This window comes from Gadus morhua, chromosome 7 (genome assembly GCF_902167405.1).
Source record: "Gadus morhua chromosome 7, gadMor3.0, whole genome shotgun sequence".
Taxonomy (NCBI): domain Eukaryota; kingdom Metazoa; phylum Chordata; class Actinopteri; order Gadiformes; family Gadidae; genus Gadus; species Gadus morhua.
The window spans coordinates 16,899,805-16,923,451 of record NC_044054.1 but is presented as its reverse complement, the minus strand read 5'-3'; the positions used below and the strand labels follow the sequence as shown (position 1 = coordinate 16,923,451).

The following is a 23,647-nucleotide window of genomic DNA, read 5'->3' as shown; positions in this document are numbered from 1 at the left end:
GTAGTAAATTCCAAACTCGAGTGATCAAAGGAATTCCTCGAGGATCAATCGAGTACTCTTTAAATTGAATCTATTTTTAGAATGCAACGCATCTGCAGCAGGAATAGGCCTGATGATAAACGGCAATATTACCAACCAAACATGTAATGCTTATTCTCCATCAAAACAGTCAGAGTTATCAGAGAATTCATTAGTAATTTTTGCAAACGTTCAAAACACATTTTCCTTACAAAAATAAATATGCGTCTCACAATTTAAATCACGTCGAACCAAGGCCTGTAACAGTTTAAAAAAAACAAAAACGAAACAAGTAGCCTAACCATTGCAAATAATTTAAAGCTGCAAATAAAACGGCAGCAAATGGACAATGGAAATACTCAGCGTTGTGATCTTCTCTACACACCCGGGATTACAGCTGCGTCTTGGGGCGGTGAAAATAGCCGACACACTTGGTGGTTGCGGGTCTGCTTCCCGAACTCACCGTTGTGTTTCAGGAGCATGTTGCCGCATAGTACTTTCTGGTAGCTCGATTTCGCTTGGCATATTTTACATTTCACCTTATGATCTCCTATTTCTTTCAAGTATTTCAATTCTTCGCTGCGCTTTGCTTTAACCGCCATCTCTTAACTTTTTGAATTCTGGCGTGCCTGCACACGGCACGGAACGCGCCACACAGAAATGGATACATTTCATTTGCTTTGTGCCCACGGCATGCGTTAGTGGCGCCGACAGAAAATGTATACATTTGCTTCAGAAAACTTTGTGTGTGTATATGCAAACTCGAGTTTGCCTGTCAACCAACCGAGTTCATTTATAACGAGGAGTACTCGAGTAATCGATTCCTCACGCCCATCCCTAGTATCTATATAATATTATCAATAATATCATGGCCAAAAGCTGTGTGCGCCTCCAGAGGATATTATGAATTAAAGACTGTATGGGACGTCTCTGGTAGCCTACTTCCACAACAAGTAAAGACTCATAGCGTGGATTATCTCGGCCAGAGTCCTGCACGTGTTCGGGTACCCGACTGGTGACCCGCTCAATTTGGATTAAACGGTTGAAAAAGAATAGGCTACTGTGTCGGACACGGGTTTGGGTTGGGTCGGACGCCTTAACAGCGTGGGTTGGTCGCAGGTTTTGCGATTGCGAGCGAGACTTCTCTCCGGTTCTGGATATGTAGCCTAATTGAGGAGCGGAGGAGTCAACTAAAACCGTCCACAGTGGATGATGTGCTTTTTTTGCACAGCAATCTAAAGCACCATGCCAAACACCAGATAGTGTAATTCCTCGGCGTTCCATCTTATCTTTTCCTTCGAGTGCGGGTCAGGTGTTGGTATCAATTTATAGCGGTCTGATCAGGTGCGGAAGGTAATTCGGGGCGGGGGGGGGGGGTGCTATGGGTGCCTGAGAACTGCCCTTTGCCTCTGAATGTCCAAAGTTCCCTTTTGAGTGGACATTCAAATGATCAAGGCTTTGTAAAATTCTACATGAATATTTAAAATCGACATGTGAATCAATTATTCGAGATAAAAAAGGTCTAAAAGTAATAATATAGAAGTAAAGTTGGTAGCCTCATCTACCTGCGCTGCAAGTAGGTGACGTCATAGGCTATCAACGGGACCTTTCACATTTGCCTGCCTGCAAGATGCGCATCGTATTGTTTTAAGACGCTGTGAAAAGCAGGATAACATCACTGTTTCCAAAACAAATTTAACTGTTGAAATATAAACTACCATTTATCTTGTTTTTTGGGGGTAAAAGTTGGCAGCAGGTTTGATATCACCGGCATATGGCGTGGGCTACCATGATTCAAAGGGTCATATGGCTCTCCCACACTGCGGTGCCGGAACGAGAGCGGGCCAGCCTCGTCCAGGGTCCACTAGCGCCGGATGGCCTATTTGGTCCCCGGTTCTCCGAGGTGCTCGCACACCAGCAGTCTGTCCGTGAGAATCGTTCCCGGTTCGGGGCGATTCTCACAGGCTCCTCCCACCAGCAGGCCGGGCGGAAGCGGGGTCCAGGCCGGTCCCAGCGTTCCAGGGGGCCGCCTCCGACTCCAGCCCCGGTTCCGCAGCAGCAGCAGCAGCCGCCGCAGACGGGGAGAGCAGCAGCGCCACGGACCGGGAAGTTCCGGAAGCCTTCTCCTACTTTTTCCTTCCCTATTAAAGAAAAAAGTAAAGACTGTTCGGCCGAACGGCAGTGCATGGTACCTAAAGAGCGATATTCCTCAGGCCACCTGCGTCCTACGCTTGTGGTGCGTTCCTCCATGTTGCCTCTTTCCCCCTCTCAGCCCGGTGGCTGTAGGGTGGCGGTCGGACGGCGTGTTCACATGGCCTCTGGTTCACCTGCTTCTAAGAAGCGGCGTCCCTTGGAGCCTCGTGGACGGATCAGAGACTCGTTGCACGTGTCCGTGGATACGCCGCTTGTACCGGTCTCCTGGTTTCCCACATTATCCCCTCTACCTCCCTTCAACAGTTTGTGGGAGGTGAGGAGACGGGTCCGCGCGCTGTGGCTACAGCCTGCGGACAGCGCATGCTCACAGGTGCGGCGGCCGGACGGCTCGCTCCCTGTTCAGCGGGCACGAGCGCGACGTCTAGACAGCAAGTTGTTTTTACAGCGGCTGGTTCTGGTGCGTCTCCTACGCTCGCTGAGCCTCCTCCCTTTCATGGGAAGCCCCCCTTGGTTCACACGCAGTGTGGAGGCGGTAGGGGCCGAAGAATACGGGTTATTCCTGGACGGTCTTCCTCAGCTGTCGGCTTGCCCTCTCTCCGACCGCAATGCGTGTTGGCAAGAGCGGTGCGTTCTACCATCGTGGTTGGACACCACGTTGAGATGGGGCCATCCCATACAGTTCAAGCGTCGTCCCCCACCCTTTATGGGGTTGGTGGAGACCACGCTACGGGACCCGGCTGCGAGCACGGCTCTGGCAGCAGAGGTGGCACGTCTCTTTGTGAAGGGGGCCATCACTGTCGTTCCCCCCCACGAGTCTCACCTAGGGTTTTATTCCCGCTACTTCCTGGTTTCCAAGAAGTCAGGGGAAAAGAGACCTATTCTGGATCTTCGCGTGTTCAACAAATTCGTTGCAACGTGGAAGTTCCGAATGCTCTCGGTCGGAGCGTTGTTCCGGTGTGTGAGAGAGGGCGATTGGTTCACATCCCTGGATCTCAAGGATGATTACTTCCACGTACCTGTTCGGCAGGCGCACAGGAAGTTTCTCGGCTTTGCCTGGGGGGTAGATGCGTTGGCACACGCACCTTGGCCGCGGGCTCTCTTGTATGCGTTTCCCCCGCTCCAGCTGATCCTTCCTCTTCTGGAACGGGTCAGACAGGAGAGACTGTCCCTGATATTAGTGGCCCCGGAGAACCGTTCAGCCCTGCGGTTACCAGAGCTGGCCGCGCTCTCGCGGTCGGCACCTTGGCCGCAACCGTTCAGGCCGGATGCGCTTTCACAGGCCTACGGGACGGTGCACCACCCGCCCGATGTCTCGGGACGGCTGTTGGTTTGGCTCCTGAGAGGTTGATCCTGCAGGGCAAGGGTTTGCCTGAGAAGGTTATCAACACTATTCAGAGTGCTCGTGCGCCTTCTACTTCTTCCCTCTATGCGGCGAAGTGGTGCGCCTTCTCTAATTGGTGTGAGAGGAACCACGCTGTCCCATCTCAATGCGAGGTCGGAAGCATGCTTTCGTTTCTGCAAAACTCATTGGAGAAAGGTTTGGCCTTCTCCACTATCGAGGTCTATGCGGCAACCGTTTCGGCTGGCCATGCAGGCTGTAATGGTGGACCGCTCTTCAGCCATCCACTGGTCAAGAGATTCTTGCGTGGGGCTAGACGGGTTAGGCCTGTTTCACGCGTGCTTACACCGCGCTGGGATCTACCCACCGTGTTGCGCGGATTGTCCAGGGATCCTTTCGAGCCTCTTTCTCAGGCCCCTTTGGATGCCCTGTCCATTAAGACGGCGCTCTTGTTGGCTTTGGTTTCTGCTTAGCGGGCCGGTGAGCTAACCGCTCTGTCTGTCAGCCCGAGTTGCTTGTTGCTAACCGAGGACAGCTCCTTCGCGTTGCTCAGACCTAATCCTGCGTTCCTCCCGAAGAACATTAATAGTTATTTTCGGTCGAGGGATATTGTGCTTAAGGCTTTTCACCCCCCGCCTCATTCTAGTGAGGCGGAGGCGGAGTTGCATCTCCTGTGCCCGGTTCGGGCATTGGCTATGTACGTGAATCGCTCGGCCGCGTTCCGCTCCACGCAACAGTTGTTTGTGTGTTATAGCGACGCTAGCAGGGGCCGCACTCTCTCTAAGCAGCGGTTTTCTCGCTGGGTATGTGAGGGTGTTTGCTTAGCCTACTCTCGGCACACGGAGCGTGGTGGCTTCAATGGGCGGCAGTAGCTCAGGAGGTAGAGGGGGTTGGCTGGTAACCTGAAGGTTGTTGGTTCGATCCCCGGCTCCTCCTAGCTGAGTGTCGAGGTGTCCTTGAGCAAGGCACCTAACCCTGACTGTTAGCTCCCGACGAGCTGGCTGTCGCCTTGCATGGTTGACTCCGTCGTCGGTGTGTGAATGTGTGCGTGAATGGTGAATGTGAGGCAATATTGTAAAGCGCTTTGAGTGGCCAATGGTTAGAAAAGCGCTATATAAATGCAGTCCATTTACATTTCAATGGCTCTACTCAACGGCGTTTCGGTGGAAGACATCTGCACGGCTGGGTCTTGGTCTTCCCCCGGCCCCTTTGCCCGTTTTTACATGTTAGACATGTCCAGGGGCTCACTCGGCAACTCTGTGCTGGAGTCCGGGAACCCTTTTACGGCTTAAGAATATAGACATGTTCTTTAAAGCGGCGTGGTTGGATTTCCTCTCGCCAGCTGGCGAGTTGGACTTGATTACCAGTCTTACTCTCCCACCTTTTTTCAAATGAAAAACAGGCTAGGGTTTTTTTCTATTGGCCCGCCAATTGTCAGGTGGTTTTGTTTGCCAGTATGGCACTCCCGCCGTTTCTGTCAAATAAGAAACGGCCGAGAGAGACCCCTTATTGGAGAGCCGGATTCCGTAGCTCCGCCCCCGGTGGTAGCGGACCTAATGGAAACCGTGTTGCTCTGGTTTTTCTTTTCCTTTTCATGGGTTCCATGAAGCACGGATTAGAGCCGGAGTCCACAACTCACTTTTTTCTCTCTTGATCATTGCCTTGCTTGATCTAGGAGGAATTATTTTTTTATTAAGCTGTTGTGTTTAACACTTCCTTGGCTTTTTGAGTCTTAATGTGCTCTGGTTGCTTAGGTCGTTTTGACTGGGGTCCAGCAGGAGTACATTGATCGGGCTCCGCTCGCAGCTTCACCTTAGCCCATAAGGCGAAGCCTAGACGGCGTAGCCTGCATGAAATAGAACGATAGTTATGTTATTATAACTCTAGTTCTATGATTGTAGGCGTAGCCGTCTAGGCTTCGCCTTACACCGGGATCCCACCGGACGCGTACGCGCCGCGGAACGGCTGCGTCCTCTGCCCTGTGTCCATTCCTACCGGGCGCGTAACGGCAGCGTAGCGCTGCCTTGCGAGCCAGCCGTATTCACGCGAGATCACGAGATCACGCGATAATCCTAAACCTAATGTACTCACCTTCCACTCCCAAAACTATTGCAATTAAATGCCACGCTTTGTCCTTTCTGACATTTTCCTTATAAAAAGGATGATTTGGTACATAAATGACTTCATGTTGCTGAAATTCGACAATGAGTCCCTCGTCGTCCATGTTGCCGACCCTCAGAGACCTACCGGTCATGACATAATAATGTTGATGTGGGGTTACATGAGCTGAGTATTGTGTTTTATTTTGAAAATTGACCGGATGCTCTATGGCTTTTACTTTTCACTTCCTGCCCAGCTCGACCTGCTCTGTCGAAATTGACGCGGTTTAGCAGCGGCTCGCGGCAAAAATAGAATTGGACGGAAAGATAGCGACGCGGCGCGGCACGCCGCTCCTGGGACGCTGCTGAAACGTTCCGCGGCGCGCCCGGTGGAAATGTATGGGGTCAGAACAGTCTCATTAATAATGAATGCACAGAGAAGGATTCACAAATGTATTTTGTGATTTATATATAAATTACTCTCTTCCCACAAATACATTTCAATGCACACATAAATGGATATCGGTATGCATAAATGTAAAATAAATCCATAAACAAAAATAAGTTTCACAAACACATTTCTAATCCACACACAAATGTACCTTGTTTTAAATAAATGTAATATAAATCCATAAATATATTAATTAAAAAAATATTTGCAATTTTCATCACAATGTATTTGGATGTTGTAACATTTATATACAAACTGTTAAACTTGTATTTACAAGACGTTTTTCATTTGTGAACTTACTTGCATTTGTGTGGGAACTGGTCTGTATTTATGTGTGGATTTTTGAGACTCTCCCGACGTCGCTAGATTCACAAATGCATTTTTTTCAACAAGGAAGTCTCTGTAGCCAATCAGATGCCTCCCTCGTTTTCAGTCAACCACATGACTGCTGTGACTGGGTTTTTACGTCGGTGCCGTTTACTACTTTAACGGCACCGATAATCCCAAAACCCAGTCGAAATTAGATGGAAAAAGTGTCGTGACGCAGCATTCACTTCTTCACCACCTAGAGATTGTTATGTACGATCATTCAAAAAACCATGTTCTTTCCGATAGAGTAGACATTTGACAGAGAACCGGGAGGCTTGGAGGCTGGACTCAGAGGTCGGAACTGCACCCATGTGATTGGCTGAAAACGAGGGAGGCATCTGATTGGCTACAGAGAGTTCCTTGTTGAAAAAAATGCATTTGTGAATCTAGGGACGTCAGGAGAGTCTCAAAAATCCACCCATAAATGCAGACAGTTTCACACACAAATGCAAACAAGCTCACAAATGAAAAGCGTCTTGTAAATTCAATTTTAACAGTTTGTACATAAATGTAACAACATCCAAATACATTTTTGATGAAAATTGCAAATCTTTTTTAAATTAATATATTTATGGATTTATATTACCTTTATTTAAAACAAGACATATTTGTGTGTGGATCAGAAATATGTTTGTGAAACTTATTTTTGTTTATGGATTTATTTTACATTTATACATGCCGATATCCATTTGTGTGTGCATTGAAATGTATTTGTGAGAAGAGAGTAATTTATGTATAAATCACAAAATACATTTGTGAATCCTTCTCTGTGCATTCATTAATAATGAGACTGTTCTGACTCCATAGAAATGGTCTCATTGATTATAGTGGAAGCGATCAGCAGCGGTGACCGCGGCGCAGCCGTCCCGCGGCGCGTACGCCTCCGGTGGAATCGAGCCTTTAAAGGCCTCCACACACCGGCGCCGCAGCGTCGCGTCAAAAAGTCTGCCCCCATTATTCCGGGTGTACCAGCACACACCGGCGCCGACTAGCCGCGCGGCAGCATTCCGCGCCGCGCCGCCCAACTACTCTTCGAGACAATGTTCTATTCCCGAGCGTCGCCGCCCCTGAAAAAGCGCTTTGTAAAAGCTGGTTTGTACATCCCGGGTCCCGTAGGCACCTCCATATCTACCCCTCACCACTGGATGTCGCCCTCTTTCGTTTGCGATAAACAATTACGAGAATGGACGATGAGAGACTGGTCGTCGAGGTGGAAAAATACGTCGAATTGTATGACCAAAGTACCCGTCATTACAAAGACAACTCCAAAAAGGTAATTGCCTGGCGAGCCATAGCTCTGGAGATTGGATCTTCAGGTGAGAAATCAACAATGGTGGAGTAAGTACCCAAACCATTAACCATAATGGGAAATGGACGAAATCAAGTCACATATAATCACACCATGTAGGTAGAAACCAGATTACTTGTAATATACAGGTGCTGGTCATATTATTAGAATATCATGAAAAAGTTGATTTATTTCATTAATTCCATTTAGAAAGTCAAACCTGTAGAATGTATACATTCATTCCAAACAGACTGATACATTATAAGTGTTTTTTGCCAAAAAGAAGATGATTATAGCTGACAACCAATGAAAACCCTAAATTCAACATCTCAGAAAATTAGAATATGGTGAAAAGGTCAGATATTGAAGACACCTGGTGCCACACTCTAATTAGCTAACTAACTCAAAACACCTGGAAAAGCCTTTAAATGGTCTCTCGTTTTGATTCTGTATGACACACAATCATGGGGAAGACTGCTGACTTGACAACTGTCCAAAAGATGACCATTGATACTTTAAAGAAGGAGGGCAAGACACAAAAGGTCATTGCCAAAGAGGTTGGATGTTCCCAGAGCTCTGTGTCCAAGCACATTAATAGAGAGGCGAAGGGAAGAAAAAGATGTGGTAGAAAAGAGTGTACAAGCAAGAGGGATAAACGCGCCCTGGAGAGGATTGTCAAACAAAACCGATTCAAAAATGTGGGGGAGATCCACAAAGAGTGGACTGTAGCTGGAGTCAGTGCTTCAAGAAGCACCACACACCGACGTATGCAAGATATGGGCTTCAGCTGTCGCATTCCTCGTGTAAAGCCACTCTTGAATAAGAGACAACGTCAAAAGCGTCTCGCCTGGGCTCAAGACAAAATGGACTGGACTGCTGCTGAGTGGTCCAAAGTTATGTTTTCAGATGAAAGTAAATTTTGTATCTCCTTTGGAAATCAAGGTCCCAGAGTCTTGAGGAAGACAGGAGAGGCACAGAATCCACGTTGCCTGAAGTCCAGTGTAAAATTTCCACAGTCAGTAATGGTCTGGGGTGCCATGTCATCTGCTGCTGTTGGTCCACTGTGTTTCCTGAGGTCCAGGGTCAATGCAGCAGTCTACCAGGAAGTTTTAGAACACTTTATGCTGCCTGCCGCGGACCAACTTTATGGAGGTGACGATTTCATTTTCCAACATGACTTGGCACCTGCACACAGTGCCAAATCTACCAGTACCTGGTTTAAGGACCATGGTATCCCTCTTCTTGATTGGCCTGCAAACTCACCTGACCTTAACCCCATAGAAAACCTATGGGGTATTGTGAAGCGGAAGATGCGAGATGCCAGACCCAACAATGCTGAAGAGCTGAAGGCCACTATTAAAGCAACCTGGGCTCTCATAACACCTGAGGAGTGCAACAGACTGGTCGACTCCATGCCACGCCGTATTGCTGCAGCAATTCAGGCAAAAGGAGCTGCAACTAAGTATTGATTGCCATACATGCTGAAACTTTCCATGTTCATACTTTTCAGTTGGCCCACATTTCTAAAAAATCATTTTTTGTACTAGTCGTAACTAATATTCTAATTTTCTGAGATACTGAATTTGGGATTTTCAGTAATTGTCAGTACTAATCATCCAAATTAAAAGAAATAAACATTTCAAATATATCACTCTGTGTGTAATGAATTGATATAATATGTAAGTTTCACGTTCTGAATATAATTACTGAAATAAATCAACTTTTTCATGATATTCTAATAATTTGACCAGCACCTGTATATTTTTTTATTTAAGGCAAGGCCACTTCATTCATATAGCACTTTTAATACATGAAGCAGACTCAAAGTGCTTCACATAGAAACATTCTCATACAATAAAATAGATAAGTAAAAGAAAACACAGGCAAAGCTCAAAAATGCATTGTCATTAACTGTCTCTCTGGTATCAGATCATGTATTAACTGTCTCTCTGGATTTAAGGAAAAATAACATCAAGTGTCTCGAGCACTCAAATAAAATACACTGGCTACTGAATCCAGCACAGCAATAACATCACTGTGTTTATCCCGAGGGATAAAAAAAAAGTATATGTATGCAAAAGAGTATACCAGAGAGGGATAATAACTAGATTATAGGTCATCATATAGGCTGCACCATATGGTTCTGCCATTGCACACTTAGTAGCAAATTGAAATATTGGCGTGCCTCTCAGGATCTGCACGGAGCTCCTGGACCAGATTGTGGCATACCCCCTGTTCTTGTTTCCGTTCATTGATGGGGTGCACCCAAACCCTTCGTCTTCTCCTTGCTCCTTGCAGGAGAAGAAGGGCAGCCCCCCTCTGTCTGGCAACAGTTATTTGTTCTGTTGAAATAAAAAAAACTCAATAAAATGTAAAAGAGCTTGCTCAATTAAAATGGATAACTACTGGCTGCATACATGTAAATGTGTGGCTATGTTAAGGCTATATAGATGGATAGATAGATATATACTGTATTGGTCCCAATGGGGATCAATAAAGCCATCCAGGAGCTCAATACAATAAATACACACAATAACAATTGGCCTTAAAAGGTGACTGCACTATATACTAAAAAGGCTTAATAGAAGGTCCTGCAGTTATTGAGATTGTTGATGCAGTAGATGAATAATTGCAAAATATAAAATAAATAAGAAATGACAGTAAATAAAACGATAAAGTGCCCTACAAACTAAGTTGATCTGATGCTTGAAAACATACTTTCACTGCGCAGATTAGCCTACATTTTTCCAATTATTCAGCCAAAAAGATGGAAAATAAATAAACTAGGCTACAATAGGCTACTCACCCATTGCGTTTCGTGTCTTTGCTGCGGTTGATTGACAGTTGACTTCCTGATTTTATACTGCAGCGCGGCCGTCGCGCCGCCTCCTGTTGGTGCTAGGGGCGTGCTTTTGACGCGCGTAAAATACGCGACGCTGCGCTGCGGCGCCGGTGTGTGGAGGCCTTTATCGGCTAAGGTGAAGCTGCGAGCGGAGCCCGATCAATGTACTCCTGCTGGACCCCAGTTTTTTATGTCAGGATAGGCCTACCAGGCTCCAAGTCGTCACATATCTCAATCAGACAAAACAACTATAACCGCATTGGCATAGCAATCGCACCGTGTGACGCCCTTGCATCCAACCATTTCAAAAAATTCTTCCAGGTATGGCGAGGGATGTAGAATGGTTGGCTGGTCTTCTTGGCTACCAACCTCCTCACTGGTATGGAAAGCCAAGAAGGCCACAATCCGGACCTAGATTGGCGCGGTAAAAGTGCAAAACCGTACGGAAACCGTACGGTTTCCGTACGGATTCCGTACGGATTCCGTACGGTTTCCGTACGGATTCCGTACGGTTTTGCAAGAATTCCGTACGGAATCCGTACGGAATCCGTACGGTTTCCGTACGGTTTCCGTACGGTTTCCGTACGGATTCCGTACGGATTCCGTACGGTTTCCGTACGGATTCCGTACGGATTCCGTACGGTTTTGAATGACTAATAGCCGCGGCTATTAGTCATTCACTCCGGCTATTAGTTATTCACTCCGGCTATTAGGTATGCAGAACGAGCCCCTCCCCTTCTTTGCTTGACCACTAAGTTTGAAGGCTGTCTAACCAATCAGTGAAGAGAAAGACCAGACTAAAGTAACGCATTGTCGAAACTAGAGCGGCAGTCAGTGCCTCCATGTTTCGCCGTAACATAAGGCTGTGTTGTCTTTACTAGTTTCACTACAATGTAATGACCACCACTAGCTAGTGGAAAATATATTTGTGTCTAGTACAGTGATATATTTGTATATGTTAGGCTATATATTGAGATGGCAGTGTGCGAAATACCCATCATTATTCGGGGATGCCCTCATCCCCAGATTGTTCGCGATATGCAGTAGCCAGCTCGGCCATAACATTACAATATTTCATGGATGCAAGCAAGCCAAGACAATCGATCTATATCTATAGCCTACATGACAACACGCAGACACACACACGCAGACACACACACACACACACACACACACACACACACACACACACACACACACACACACACACACACACACACACACACACACACACACACACACACACACACACACACACACACACACACACACATTAAGCACACTGGTAAAGCAATAGGAGCCTGCATTGGCTGAAGTTGTTGGGATGCACCTTATTTTATAACAGGGAGGGGCAAAGTTGTGCATTACAATGCAAACACGACAATAATTGGCACCGTTCTTGCGCACTCAGAAGAACATGCAGTAGGACCGATCTTGTGACATTATTTAACCATCCATCTACAGCTAATACGATCAGACAGATACATCATCGATCACATAAAAGCCCACAACAAGCCCAACATCACCACGGCAGGTGCGATCTCTCTCGCACATTCACACAATCACTCCAACTTCTCCAACTCCAAGGCAAGGCTGTTTCACTAAGACCACAAACAACCACAACTAACCAGCCTACATATCCACAATAATGCACAACAATCAGTTCTATACATTGCGTCTATCTTCTGTTTGGTGCACATGGCTAATTTGCATAGTTTGCACCGGACTCTCGGCTCCGCTTGTCAAAAAAATGGAACGTATTTGTGAATAAATGCTTTGAATTCTGAATACTGGACTTGGTGAGCTTGAATAGGCTAAATCTAAGTGACCTTTAGTGAGATGGCCTAAAACGGAATACAAATGAATTATTCTAGGACATATAGGCTTTCAGGATCAATTCAGAGGTTCAACTGTTCGTGATTAATTTTGCTTAGCCAGTGAAAGTGACCAGCTGTAGATTCCGCACTGTTAAAAATACTTCACTACAAGTAGGCTATAAGTCCTCCAAATAATTCAGCAGAATTGCATTACTGCCACACGCATAGGCAGCAGTAGTCATTATGCGCTGAAATGGTCCCTGCCAGTGTTTTTCTATTCTGATGTTTGTGGATGAATCTTTCAGCTACAGCTTTGTTACATTTCCTTGCGATGGTTTGCTGGTTTAACTATACAGCAATAAATCAAATGATGCAAGATGATGTGTCCGTTGCGTGGCTGTCATGTGAGAGCCGTATACGCATTTTAAAAACACCTGTAATCAGCGTGACTATGACTTTCCGAGCGGATCATGGGGGGCTCTTCAATCATTTATTTTTCAGGATTTTCTCCCGTCATCCTCCAGTTTATTGCAAACATCTGGAGATAAGTCGGTTTAATTAAATACTCAAGTGAAATACAAGTGTACCTCCAAATTGCACTTATTGTACAGTACTTCGGTAAGGGCATTTACAATCCATCACTAAAGTTTTAATAGAATATTCTGATTCAGCGGATTTAAAATGTATTTGTATAATCTTCACAAATCTTGCAGCAATGCAATGTTAATATATCATCATGGGAAATGAGTATTCTGATTCAGCACATTTACTATTTATTTGTATAATCTTCACAACTCACAGCAATGAAATGTTAATTTATCATCATGGGAAATAGCATATAAACAAGCTTCATAAAAATTCATTTCTAAGCAGTAGGCCTACTACATATTTCTCAACGTAAGCATCATGACCATAAGCTATCCCAACGTTTCACACCTTTCACACAGTAGGGCAGCATTAGTCATACATGATTAACAACACATCAAATAAACGTTATTGAGGGATAACAGTGAATAAAACATCTGCGTCTTGGGTAAAGATGGGCTATGCTTAATGTGAGGAGCAGAGCCCGATTGGAAGGAAGCCCATTCAGGACGAATTTTACCCGGAGAAGGCAGCTTCCAGGCAGATGAAGATGGGGGGGCTCTACTTCTTATTACCACAACAGGAACAGAACGCAGCCAAGCCAATGAATTCAACCAAGTCACTGAGAAGTCTGTCTTTAACATTTGGAAAATACAGTTCAACCATGTAGGACTTTTCTAATTCCCCATTGTACTTTACAGAGATAGAGCACTTTGTTGCAGTCAGACATTTGTTTTTGTTTACCTTTAACATAGTGAGGCTGGAACACAATAGTTTGACCTGGCTTGGTGGAAAGCCCACTCACCACGTCAAGGTGCAGGTCATGAAAAAAGGTGTGTGTGTGTAATTCCCTATGCAGTGCTGTATTTACAGGTATGCCTAGGTTCACAAATCAAATAGTAAATATTTTTTTACTTCTTATTACCACAACAGGAACAGAACGCAGCCATTCAGCCAAGTCACTGAGAAGTCTGTCTTTAACATTTGGAAAATACAGTTCAACCATGTAGGACTTTTCTAATTCCCCACTGTACTTTACAGAGATAGAGCACTTTGTTGCAGTCAGACATTTGTTTTTGTTTACCATTAACATAGTGAGGCTGGAACACAATTTGACCTGGCTTGGTGGAAAGCCCACTCACCACGTCAAGGTGCAGGTCATGAGTGGGAAAATAGGTGTGTGTGTGTGTGTCTGTGGGGGCACTTCAAGCGTCCTTCCCTGTGTGTGTGTGTGTGTGTGGGGGGGGGCACTCCAAGCGTCCTTCCCTGTGTGTGTGTGTGGGGGCACTCCAAGCGTCCTTCCCTGTGTGTGTGTGTGTGTGTGTGGGGGCACTCCAAGCGTCCTTCCCTGTGTGTGTGTGGGGGGGCACTCCAAGCGTCCTTCCCTGTGTGTGTGTGTGTGTGGGGGCACTCCAAGCGTCCTTCCCTGTGTGTGTGTGTGTGTGTGTGTGTGTGTGTGTGTGTGTGTGTGTGTCTGCGTGTGTGTGTCTGCGTGTTGTCATGTAGGCTATAGATATAGATCGATTGTCTTGGCTTGCTTGCATCCATGAAATATTGTAATGTTATGGCCGAGCTGGCTACTGCATATCGCGAACAATCTGGGGATGAGGGCATCCCCGAATAATGATGGGTATTTCGCACACTGCCATCTCAATATATAGCCTAACATATACAAATATATCACTGTACTAGACACAAATATATTTTCCACTAGCTAGTGGTGGTCATTACATTGTAGTGAAACTAGTAAAGACAACACAGCCTTATGTTACGGCGAAACATGGAGGCACTGACTGCCGCTCTAGTTTCGACAATGCGTTACTTTAGTCTGGTCTTTCTCTTCACTGATTGGTTAGACAGCCTTCAAACTTAGTGGTCAAGCAAAGAAGGGGAGGGGCTCGTTCTGCATACCTAATAGCCGGAGTGAATAACTAATAGCCGGAGTGAATGACTAATAGCCGCGGCTATTAGTCATTCAAAACCGTACGGAATCCGTACGGAATCCGTACGGAAACCGTACGGAATCCGTACGGAATCCGTACGGAAACCGTACGGAAACCGTACGGAAACCGTACGGATTCCGTACGGATTCCGTACGGAATTCTTGCAAAACCGTACGGAATCCGTACGGAAACCGTACTTTACCGCGCCAATCTAGGTCCGGATTGTGGCCTTCTTGGCTTTCCATACACTGGTGCTTGGTTGGGACATTTCGCTCATCTACGTCTGCTATTTCGTAGCTGAAATGTGACGCGATTTATGTGATGTCAGAGAATGTAGACGGGCTCTGGTCATGCGCAGGTGCCATGGAACGCGTATAAACCAATAGGGTGTCAGAGTGGTATATGTTTCTATTCTCATCCAACCAATCAAATTCACTCTATTCGATGGCGCAAATTATCTGGATAGGTTTAAAAAGAGCGGAATAATAAAAACAAGCCGAAATTAAATAGGAGTAACGAGGCCATTTTTTAAAAAGTAAGGAGTGCGTGAAAATGTAAGGAGTAGAAGTAAAAAGTAGGCTGAAAAATAATTACTCCAGTAAAGTATAGATACCCAACATTTCTACTTAAGTAAGGTAACGAAGTATTTGTACTTCTTTACTTGACACCTCTGCAGCCCGGTAACCTATCAACCCCGGATAATTTGTAAAAAGACACAACATGTGAAGTTATTATTTTGTTTTGCAAGTAGCTGTAATAAGCGGGTTAATGCTTCAGGTCGAAGCAAGACACCTCTGCTTCGCGTCGGTGTCCTGTTCACCCTGTGGCTTATTTTCCCGATAATGACCGGCGTTCTATACATTATCCCTTACTTAACGTCAATATTACTCTGTATGTGGAAGGGAAAATAGCTTTATTTGTAATTAAAATATTATGCTGCTGTATTTTCAGAGAGCCCACAGATATTTGAGTTTGCTGCTTTCATGGGAGCCAGGCATCTCTCTATGGGAGCTCAGCTCCCACAGGCTGCCACCTAACTCGAACCCTGCATCTGGGCCCCTTGAATCAGGGACCCTTCCACAGCCCGATTAAACAGCGGAAATATCAGGCTTGGCCGCTGAGCACCGGTGGATTGTGGAGGTAAGCACTGTTCCTGGGGGCTTGGTGTACTCTCAGAATTCCGTGAGATGAAGACAAAAAGGGGGCGCGCGTGCCTCCGAGAAATGCCGCAAGAAACCTGGGAGACCTCCCGACTTTCGACTCGGAAGGCTGGCGTCCGAGGATTCAGGAACACACCATTAAAAAGCACTTCCTGTGCTTTTTGCTTTAAATGACGCAAAAATCGTAAATGTACGTCATTTAAAGCAGGCTAATGTAGCTAAAAAAAAACAATGACCAGCCATTTCCATGACACAATCACAAAGTCGAACGGGAACGCTATAAATGCTCCGAGACCGGAAATGAATGAAATGAAACTCGGAAGGCTGGCGTCCGAGGATTCAGGAACGCACCAGTAGATACCGCTCCCGTCTCAGGGGAAAATGAGGGAATGATGCAAGAGCATTCAAAAATATGACGGGCTTTCTAACGATAAAAAGCTTAATACAAATGGGTGAAGTGTCACTATATTTTCTATATATGTTTTAAATCAGTGTAGGCTATGCTAGTATGTTCGCCCATGATTAAATAAATGTTTAGGCCGAGTAGACCGAGTGCAGTGAGGTTTACCGGATGACGCGATAAACAAAGATGGCTGCGCCCGTAGTGATTGAGTTTAGATTTATTTTCTTAGCATTTATACCACGTTGTTTATTTTAATGTCGATTTGAAATGATCGTATACACTTGAATACATTTCTGCTTTAATCCGGTCACCGATGTATGCATTGCATGGTCTTTTGGGGCATGCAATTCAAGGTAAATGTTTGTTTTCAAGCTGGTTTGCTATAAAGGCTAATGTAGCAAACAATATTTACATCCTGGTACGGCTCTTCGTGCCTCAGGGAAACAGCGAAAGCACTTTTTTTGGGGAATTGAAATAGGCGAAAATAACAAAATATTAGTGATCGGAGTTGCTTGAAATGTTAAGTTTATACCTGATGAATGTTCAGGAAATATTTGCAATCCATTTCAGGTTTTGTTACATTATGCAAGTGGTTATAAATTCTTAATCTTTCAAACCTAGACTTTCTCGACCTCTCTTATTATTTCCCCCCGAATATCCGATTCTGGGTTTTTATCGACAACAGAGTAAAATATGTTAACAAATATGTCACTCTGCGGCCCAACTTTGGAAGAACAGCTTTCGTCCATAATTGACGTACTTGCGAAAGCTGCTGTATCAGAAATTAGCCAACTGTTCTCGGAAGGCTCGGCTACCCTTCGATTACAAATGACTCGGAGCCTGAAAGAAAACCAAGCGCTGAGGATGAGGATGAAGGTGATGAGGAATGAGCTGTTTTCTTTGCGGCTTCAAACGAGATCAAATGCATCGTCTGCGGCCATTCGTTTGGCCTTGGCTCGAGCCAACACCTGCAAACCAAATGGTGAGTCGTGTCCCGGCTAGGGTAGGTGGAAAACTAGAGGGCCCAAGTGTTCAGGGGGCACTATTAGTTGTTACATTTGTAGTAATTGGAAAAAGTTGACTATGACTATAAACAATAAATAAACAATGAATAATGACGTTAATCCTATTTCCTGCTCTTTTAATGGTCTTGGGTGTAATGTATTCCTCATCATCGTCATCAGGCCTAAAGCACAAGGCGGTTGGAAATTCCACTCATCTTGATGAGTCAAACTTGGTACTTGCTTTTCAGTCAAACTTGGTAGTTGCATTTCAAAGATGGAAACAGTCAAGTGCCCAGAATGGTTTCAAGAAAGATACCACATGATGGCAGACGAGCTGGTTTATCATTCTCAAACCTAAATTCATTCATGTTAATGTTATTCATAAATGTTAGCTGATCAGCTCACAGGGAACGAAACCTTGTTGCTTGTTATTTCAAAAATAGAATAATTACGCTTGTCTTGCATGTCATGTTGTGCTCGTATCATTATGCTCTGGTGTTCGTTCAGTGTCCTCCACCTTGTCAACCGCTTGAGCTTTGAGTTGAGGGAGGGGGGCTCCCGAACTCTGAATCGGTGTCTGCACTAGTACACATTTTGAACCCTCTGTGTCAATGTTACATCGATTTAAATAGTTTCTTTCACCTGTTCAAATGCACACTGTCTCTTTTTGTGCAAATAATGTATCGAAACAATAACTTACTTTCCTTTTATTTCCCTCTCTGCAGATGACTGCAGTGACTTTGGAGACCGCAGCACACAGCGCGACGCCATCTCAGAGACTTTTAACACCCCTGGCTCCTCCCACATGTCCAGTCACAGCGAGGAGCTGAGGATCCTGAGCGTCTATGGAAAAGGGGAGGGCCCACTGGCGCTGGACGGCAATGGCACACTCTTCAACTTGTCCGAACTGGAGGCCCTGAACTCGCTGTCTGCAGACCACAGCGTGGCCAAGAGCCTGGAGCGCGGCGAGGAGCTGGTCTACCGTGAGGAGCTGACTGTGCAGGTTGGAAATCATCTTCTCATTCACCATCCAAAAGAGAGGCTTCCTCTGCTACAACTCCAACACACACCCATAGAAAGCACACACCTTTATGATTCAATGTGTCGTTAGCGGGGATTGAAAACTATTCTGTGCTAATAAAGATTATGTCTTGTGTGTGTTTCCTTCATGTGGAAAGCAGCAGACCCCAGACACCATTTTAATCAAAGATGAAGAGGATATTGGTGGGGGCATGCCAGCTGTAGGTTAGTAATACACATTGCATAAATGCAAGCAAGCAATAACACAACCTGGATCAACTGAGAATGTACTAGATTTTACCTGCGCTGAAAAGCTATAGTATTGGTAAAACAGGTGATAGGGTACAACAGATAGTCTGGGTTTTGTCTTTAGGACCTCCCCACATCTTTAAAAGGGGGAGATGTAGCAGTGCTATGTCTCAAATGGATACATACTGTATCCCTTTGTGCAAATAATGAATTAACAATAACTTTCTGTCTATTTTTCCCTCTCCAGAAGGCTGCGCTGAATTTGGAGACTGCAGCACACAGCACAGCGCCACCTTAGATAGTCTGCATGTGGACGCTCCTGGCTCCTCCCACATGTCAAGTGACAATATGGAGCTGCGGATCCTGAGTGTCTTTGGAAAAGGGGAGGACCCACTGGCGGTTGATGGCCATGACAACCTCTTCACCGGACCTGAGGCTCTGAGCTCGCTGTCCGTAGAACACAGCGTGGCAAAGAGCCTGGAGCGCGGCAAGCAGCTGGTCCACCGTGAGGAGCTGAACGGGCATCGGGGCGGCGGCAAGGACCGGCCCGGTGTGTTGTCCGGAGAGGTGTGTTGTCATTTCCACAATGGCGAGAAGCCGTACGGGTGCGACCAATGCACGAAGCGCTTCCAACTGAAAGGCAGCCTGAAGATCCACATGAGGACTCACTCCGGGGAGAAGCCCTACAGTTGTGACCAATGCGTGAAGCGCTTCAGTCAGAGCTCCGACCTAAAGGTCCACATGTGGACTCACTCCAGGGAGAAGCCTTACTGGTGTGACCAATGCGGTAAAGGCTTCAGTAAGAGCTCCAACATGAAGATCCACATGAGGACTCACTCCGGGGAGAAGCCCTACAGGTGTGTTCAATGCATGAGGAGCTTCGGACGGCTTTCCACTCTGAAGAGCCACATGAGGACTCACTCCGGGGAGAAGCCCTACAGTTGTGACCAATGCTTGAGGCGCTTCAGACAGAGCTCCACTCTGAAGTACCACATGAGTACTCACTCCGGGGAGAAGCCCTGAAGGTGCAACGCCAGCTTCAGCGTCCCAAACAAAGAGCCAATTGGGAGCTTTGACACGGGGCAACGGGACGCTTTGATCGTCGCCATTATTTTTTTGCTTTATTAAAGGTTCCATGGCATGTTACTTTATGGATGCTTTTATATAGGCGTTAGTGGGCCCCTAATACAGTACTGGAAGACGTTCAAGAAATTCAGCCTTTGTGCAGAAAAACCGCCACTACGAGGCAGTCCCACCATTTGCTTTCCACAAACGTGCCGTTTTTTTAGAGGCAGGTCAGGGTGGAGGCTGGGGGTGTGGCCTTGAGCAGCTTGCGGCCACGCTACCATGCTCTCGTGGACTGGAGTTACAAGCTGTCAAACGAGAGACTACGTAACGTCACGAAGACCTATCCAATGCATGACTTTTGTTACATACAACAAGTAAAATACATTGGCCACATTTGTCGTCTAGATAACTCAAAGTTTCAAAACCAGATGCTATTTGATCGCAGAATGCCCAAAACCATCTGTAACAAACTAGAAAGGATATTCGATATGGACATATTACAAATACAAAGAACTTTGATGAAGAGAAATGAACTAATGCGAGTGCTGGACCATATGTTCAGACAGGAGCACCCCAAGGCCACTAGTGTGCCAAGAGGGAAAAAGTGATTGTGTTTACAGTGGATGTATCACAATGGCGTGGCGCATACAGATTTTGTTCATGTTCTGTAAATATTCTAGAACCCTCCGGCTACTCCGGCCGGAGTCCTGGCGCTCTATATCTAAATAGTATCATATTATACATAGATATCTATCATATAATATATATTATCATGGGCAAAAGCTGTGTGCGCCTCCAGACGATATTATGAATCTCAAACGGCTGCATCGGTTTCTCTGACGTCTCTGGTTCTTCCACTTCCACATCAATCTGAAGTAGACTGAACCACGTCATGGAGGAGAAAGGGATTGTTGCCCGCGATTGACTCCCGCCGGAGCCCCGCTGCCGAGGCGTGCTGCCTCGGTAGAAAGCAGTGGGCAGTGGGGCTTCGGCGGGAGACAATCGCGGGCAACAATCCCTTTCTCCTCCATGTCGTGGTATCAAGTTCTTCTCGGAGTCAAAGCCAAAGTTCCTTTCACCCAATTCCTTCTCAACCATGGATGATATAACCCCCACTACGAGACTTACTACCAGAGACGTCAGAGAACCCGACGTGTTATGTGCCATAACACCAACAGAACGGTTATCCAAATAACAAAGAAGTGTACAACACTTGCGTTACAGTGTGTGTATTCACACACACACACACGTGGTGCTCGCATGGTCGTATTGTCTCATTGGAGGGCCAAATTCTCTTGGCTGGCAAAGCAGAGGGAGGAAAATTCCAAACCGGCGCGTCTTTTTTAAAGGCAGAGCAGGATAGCAAGTCCTCGTTTTACACCTAGCGCCATTTCTAGCCACTGGGGGAATGGGGGACATATTAATGTTAGAAAACCTCATAAAGTGACATTTTCATGCCATGGGACCTTTAAAGACTCTTTCCCACTTTTCATTCGCCTTCTGTTTTTATTGTTTGAAATGTATGTATGTGTGATGAATAGTCGCTTGTTTTTTGGACACTTCGGAATACCAAATATCTGAGTTAAATTTAGAGCATTATCATGGGAAGATACAGGAAGCAAAGTTACCAAGCATACATTCAACGAGACAAAGGGTGTACATGATTCTTATAGGCAATTTCACATTGGTGGTTAATACAAAGGTGAGGGGGAGTGACCATCGTGGAGATTTTAGGATTGCCCAGAGGAGAGACCAAGTTCAATTTAAGTACACTGAGTGAAGTGGACTTGGCTGCAAGACAGTTAAAGGAATCTACAAAACAAATAAGTCAGTGGACTGGCCTCAGTATCAGACTTCGCGGCTACAGTTGCAATGCAAATGCAACAAAACCTTTCAAATAGAGAGGACGGGAGCGGGAGGTATCTCTAGGTCCAAGGAGAATGTATAGAAATCCCTTTCAATTGTCTACATACAATATATAATTGTATATTATAGTTTGTCTTTGTCTTTCTTAAGTTTTATTCTTTCGTACTTATTCTCAACAAACTTTGGGATCCTGCTCCTTCCACAATTTCCCCCTGAGAGACTACATTCAAATTTTAAAATGTTAAGATCAGCTTGGAATCGCGTGCTTCTATTCAGATTATTCTTCTCTGATGCTTCAACTTCTTCAGACTAACTGTTAATCTTCTTTTAGACATTGAACAAATTATGACATTTGTAACTTCAAAAATATAAACAGCACAATAAAAAATAATATATACATTTTTATTATCATTTATACGTTCATAATACATAATATATATTATAATATTGCGATTGTGATTATTTCTTTTAAAATTACCTAGTGTTCTGCATCATTCACTGAACAAGCAATAAATCATTCTGTAGTATGACCAACACAACATTGGAAGCAGTCAACATATAAAACGGTCTTTCCTTTAGGCAACTCAGTGCGGGGAACAGGGATGCACTCATCAACCCTGCAGGCAGGAGGTGGCTTGGGGTGCGTTTGATTTGAATGCAGGTGCTTGCACACGGAGAGTAGGAAGGCCCATCGAGGCCCAGAGTGAACCGCTCTGAAGGATCCAGGCCATTTCCCGTCAAGCTGATATAAATCTGTCTGTCTGTTAGCCTTCCTCTATGCCTGTCTACGTCAGAAAAAGCCTGCCTTATCTGCCTGTCTGTCTGCCTTCCTGTACTTTGGCCGCCCTTTCTGTTTGCTTGTTTGTCTGTCTGCCCATATTCATGTCTATATGAAATATGTTGTCCGCAGACCAAACATCCCCCATGAGATGCCTCTGTGTGCTGCTCTTCACAAGCCAAGCTTGAACAGGTGGCACGGCACCCCATGGTTAAATACAATACAGCGTAAGTTCGCTAGTTCAATCCCCAGCTCCTCATAGCTGAGTGTTGATGTGTCCCTGAGCAAGACATTTAACCCTAACTGCTGTCGCCTTCCATGTTTGACTCTGCCGTCGGTGTGTCAATGTGTGTATTAACTGATGTAAGTCGCTTTGGATAAAAGCGTCTGCTAAATGCCCTAAATGTAAATGAAAGGACACTATATCAATCCTCTCTACCCGATCGGCTGTCTCCCCCAGGTGGTGAGTTGCTGTCACTACTGCGTGGTGAGCGGTTGGGACATTCTCGATGGAGCGAATGTCATGTGGTTCCAGATTGTTGAGGAAAGGCGCCTGGAGTTCATCTGTTTCGGCTCACAGTCCTTATACTATTGTGTATTTGTATGTTTGTGTAATGGGGACTCTGTTTGAAAGGATAGACTCTAAGGGATAATTGAGCTAAACCATTTATAACGTTAATGGCTTAAACAATCTAAATCCATCACTCTTTAAGTTAAGTGTGTCTTCTTTGATTCAACTTGATTCAACGTGTCACTGTCTTGAACAATCGATATGTTCATACACAGTAGGCCTACATGCCAAATTGACATATCACCTCTCAATAAGGTGTTGGGAGTCTGTAAGCAAGCACTCAGGCCACCAAGACACACAGCCAGGTGTGTTCCACACACAGCCAGATGTGTCAGACACACAGCCAAATGTGTTACACAAACAGCCAACCTAATAAATAGAAAGCATTTTACTCCTTGACACACCGTTGATCATGTTCATTTCAGACATATTCCCAGGTGGCTACCCCTCTCTAATTTGGTTTCTAGACTAATATATATATTTAGAGGCCTGCAGATGTCAAACATGAGTTTCCACCAACATTAAGCATGTCAAAACAAGATTTTAAAACTCCATCAGCCGTATCCCAGCACTATTTGTAAAAACCTCTTCAGAGTTTGTAGGCCAGTCCTTGTTATGGAACT

The 23,647-nt window shown here is 45.4% G+C and overlaps 1 protein-coding gene across 2 annotated transcripts; it reads left to right on the top strand.

The window, feature by feature from the left end:
* The first annotated feature begins 16,338 nt into the window (after positions 1–16,338).
* On the top strand, positions 16,339–22,072 carry LOC115547964 (zinc finger protein 665-like). Of its 2 annotated transcripts, none has more exons than XM_030362491.1 (4): positions 16,339–16,821; positions 18,198–18,475; positions 18,654–18,717; positions 18,989–22,072. In XM_030362491.1, exons 1-4 carry the CDS (start codon positions 16,782–16,784, stop codon positions 19,762–19,764), a joined length of 1,158 nt encoding a protein of 385 aa, XP_030218351.1. In that variant the 5' UTR covers positions 16,339–16,781; the 3' UTR covers positions 19,765–22,072. The 2 variants fall into 2 exon arrangements, with proteins under 2 accessions (XP_030218351.1, XP_030218350.1); XM_030362490.1 differs by having other exon boundaries at positions 16,339–17,450.
* Positions 22,073–23,647: the final 1,575 nt, after the last annotated feature.